Source organism: Orycteropus afer, unplaced genomic scaffold (assembly GCF_000298275.1).
Source record: "Orycteropus afer afer isolate SDZICR_OR568_19922 unplaced genomic scaffold, OryAfe1.0 scaffold00476, whole genome shotgun sequence".
In the NCBI taxonomy this organism is placed as follows: Eukaryota; Metazoa; Chordata; class Mammalia; order Tubulidentata; family Orycteropodidae; genus Orycteropus; species Orycteropus afer.
Window position 1 is genome coordinate 1,833,601 of NW_006922063.1, and position 3,826 is coordinate 1,837,426.

General features: G+C 47.5%; 1 protein-coding gene across 1 annotated transcript in view; it reads left to right on the forward strand.

Annotated features, from left to right (window-relative positions):
• Positions 1-462: 462 nt before the first annotated feature.
• Positions 463-3,826, forward strand: part of WDR62 (WD repeat domain 62) — an 82,951-nt gene continuing 79,587 nt past the window's right edge. Inside the window, exon 1 of the mRNA XM_042782820.1 lies at positions 463-639. Coding sequence (XP_042638754.1) covers positions 463-639 — 177 coding nt within the window. The remainder of the gene's footprint in view (positions 640-3,826) is intronic.

The window sequence follows — 3,826 nt, forward strand, 5'->3', positions numbered from 1 at the left end:
CGTTTCTGAGTTTGCGCCAACCAAATAGATTGGCCCGCCAGTTTCTTCCGGCGCCACCCAGCGCTTACTTCCGGGTGCCTGGATAACAGCAGAAAGCGAGGTAACGAAGTTATGGCCTTAGCTCGAAATTTAAAACATGTACGTTCAGTGAGTGATAAAAACGCAGATTGGATGAAAATCACCACCACGCTTGATCAGAACATCAAGCAGGCTCAAAGTCAGGTCCCTTTCTATCAAACGCGGTACCTTTAGCTGTGGTTCCCCCACACTGGCGAGTCCGCTCCGCCTCTTAGCCCTCATTGGTCATAAGTGCCCCCCGGAAGCCCTGAGATTGGCCAGACCTGCAGCCTTCCGCGTCCAATAGACGGCGGCGCCGGATTTCCCGCGGCTGTTCGCTATTCTAGTGGATTCTGGCGGCGGCGGTTAAGGCGCGCGTAACGGTCGCCCGGCCCGGGTGCGATGATGGCGGCCTTAGGCCCCGGAGGCTACGCGCGGAACGACTCGGTCGAGAAACTGTCGTCCATCACGGCGGGTGTTCCGACGCGGAGGGGCCAGTCCTCCCCGCCCCCCGCCCCTCTGCTTTGCCTCCGGCGGCGGACACGACTCACAGCAGCGCCGGAGGAAATGATGCAAAGCCGGGTGAGAAACTACCTCCCAGTTTCGGGCCTTCTTGGGCTTCCCCTGGCCCCGCCCTTAGAGCTTTGATTCCTCCTATCAGCCCCGGGCTCCTCCCCTCCGGCTGTTCCCTGGCCCCGCCTCGTGTCCTAAGTCCCGCCTCCCCAGGCAAGGTCCCGCCCTCTCTCCCGTTTCCTTTCGGATATTAAGGCTCATTCCTAGCCCCACCTCTCAACTCCTCATCCCACCCCCAGGCCTTGGAACATTTCTGGGGTTCTTCCCTGGTACTACTTTTGGTTTCTGACAGTTACCGCCTAAAATCGCCGTCCGGCGTGTCCTTTAAGCCCCACTCAATCACCTTTAGACGTTTCTCCCTTAAACTTTTGTTGGCCCCGCCCTGCTGAGTCTTCCCCAGTGCTGTAACCCGGTAACTTGTTGGGCTCTTAAGTTGGAGGTTGGAGTCCACCCAGAGGCTACTCGGAGGAAAAGTCCAGAGATAAACTTCCAAGAAATTATCCACTGAAAATTCTATGGAGCCCAAGACTATCGCCCTAGGATACCCTTTGAGCTTGGAGCTAAAGCCACTCCAGGTGATCACCTTTGGGCCAAATACCAGATCGTTGTTGTTGTTGTTGTTATGTGCCGTCGAGTCAGACCCGGACTCCTAGTGACCCTTCCTTGGATTTCCAAGGTGGTATCCCTACGGAGGGAGCTCTGGTAGCATAGTGCCTAAGGCACTTGACTGCAAACCAGAAGACTGGCGGTTCAAATCCACCAGCCACTCCTCCGAAGGAAGATGGGGCAATCTAGTTCCGTAGCGGTACTGCCTCGGAAACCCAAGGAGGGGTCGCTATGAGTCGGGTCTGACTCGATGGCACATAACAATAACAACAACATGCCTACGGAAGTAGATTGCCCAACCTTCCTTCCGAGGAGTAGCTGGTGGGTTTAAACCGCCAGCCTTCTGGTTAGCAGTCAAGTGCCTTAGGCACTACGCTATCAGAGGTCGCAATACCAGATTGGATTATAAAATAGAGAATATTATTTGTGAATACTGTACTCCCTTAAATAATCAACTATATAAATCCAAATAGTCAACATTTACTCTAAAGATGAAAAGCTAAAGAGGGCAGGAAGCTAGATTAATAAAAACAGAATAACAACGAAGGAAATAGCAAGAATGTTGACACATTATGAAAAATGTAACCAATGTCACAGAACAAGTTGTATATCAATTGTTAAATGGAAACTTAATTTGCTATGTAAACTTTCATCCAAAACACAATGAAATGTTAAACAGGCACGCAAACAAACCCAACCCTATGGAACACAGTTTTACTCTGACACACATGAGGCCTCATGAGTTAGAATCCACTCCACAGGAACTGGTTCTTTTTTAAACCAGGGTTCAGCCCAGAGTCCTATCTGCCCTAATTCTTTCGCAGCTCTACTCAGCCTTCTCTCACACCCTATCTTCTTTTTCATTACCAAGATGGGATTCTTCGTATTGCCACTCAAAACTATGGAGAGGATGTGAGTAGTGTTAGTAAAATCTCAGCAGAGCTGGCTCCAGGGGGAGGGAGTATAGAAGTATGGTTCTTTAAATCCTGAGATATAGAAACACAGGAAGTGATTTTAGAGTAAGGAGAAGGAATTCCATTAGCAGGGCATCAGTTTTTCAAATTGCTCTCCAGCTGCCTTGGCTGCAAAGTCTGCTTCTGTAAAATGGAGATAATCATAACCATACTTTGGTGCTGTAGGGAGAGGAAATGAAATTTTGAATGTGACCTGCTTGTCACAGTGCATGACATCAAACAGAAGGTGAATAAAAAAACAGTTGCCATGGAGTTAATTCTAACTCAAGAAGACCCCATGTCTTTCAGAGTAGCACCGTGCTCCATAGTGTTTTCAAGGTGGTGGCATTTGACTGCTAGCCAGAAGGTTGGTGGTTCAAACGCACCAGCTGCTCCTCAGAAGGAAGACAGAGCAATCTCCTTCCATAAAGATTTACTGCCTCAGAAACCCAATGAGGGTTGCTATGAGCTGGGATTGACTCAATGGCAGTTGGTTTTGTTTTTTAAGCTTTCAGAAACAGATTGCCAGGCCTTTCTTCCAAGGCATGTCTTGGTGGATTTGAACCCCAGTCTTTCAGTTAGTAGTTGAGCACTTAACCGTTTGGGCTACCCAGGAACTCCGTGGTTGCTGTTGGTGAATCTTGTTCCTTCTCGGTGGCTTCCTGCTGTACTTTAGATATATCTCCCACTCCTGCAAGCCCAGGGAAGTGGCCCCTGCACACCTCCCTGGCTGTAGCTTCCTGGGCCTCACTCTCACCAAGGTCCAATCATACTGCCAGTCTTCTTTCTGCCTCCCTGAGGCTCCAGGCTCCTTCCTGCCTCATAACATTTGTGCTTGGTGAGTTCTCTGGGCTCTTTGCTGCATTCTGCCTGGCTGGCTCGTTCTCATTCCTCAACTCTCAGCCTGAATGTCCCTATCCTGAGAGGCCTTCCTGAACCGCAGTCTAGAGCAGATACCCATGTTAATCTCTCATCCATCACCCTGTTCTTCAGAGTCCCTGAAAATGCCTTGTAAGCTCTTAAACTACATATAAATGTACAGGAATAGTAACAGCAATTTTAGAGAGGCCGTATAGCAAAGTGGTTGAGAGCAATGCACTCTAGACCCCTACTACCTGGGCTTAAACTTTCATTCTGTCCTTCCCATCAAGTTATGAATTTTTCTGGGCCTTGATTTCCTCACCTGTAAAATGAGGATAATACTAATACTGTCATAGGACATTTGTGAGGATTAAATGAGCTAACATATTTTAAGCACTTAGAACAATGCCTGGCACATACTCTATTAGTATGAGTTTCTACTATTACAAATATTGTATATTTTGGTAAATACATAATACTTGGTAATTTAATATTTGGGTAATGTAAAATATTATGTACTTTGGTAATACACAGAATATTGTATATTTTGGGAAATGTAGTATGTTGTGTGTTCTAAGTAATAAAAACAAAACAAGCTCTCTGCCATTGAGTCGATTCCATCGAACCTTGTTGGCTTCTGAGGCAGTAAAACTTTATGAAAGTAGATAACTTCTGCGGAATGGCTGGTTGGTTTGAACCACCAACCTTCTGGTTAGTAGTCAAATGCCTTAAGCACTGTGCCACCAGAGCTCCTTATTTTGGGGAATAGATGTCAT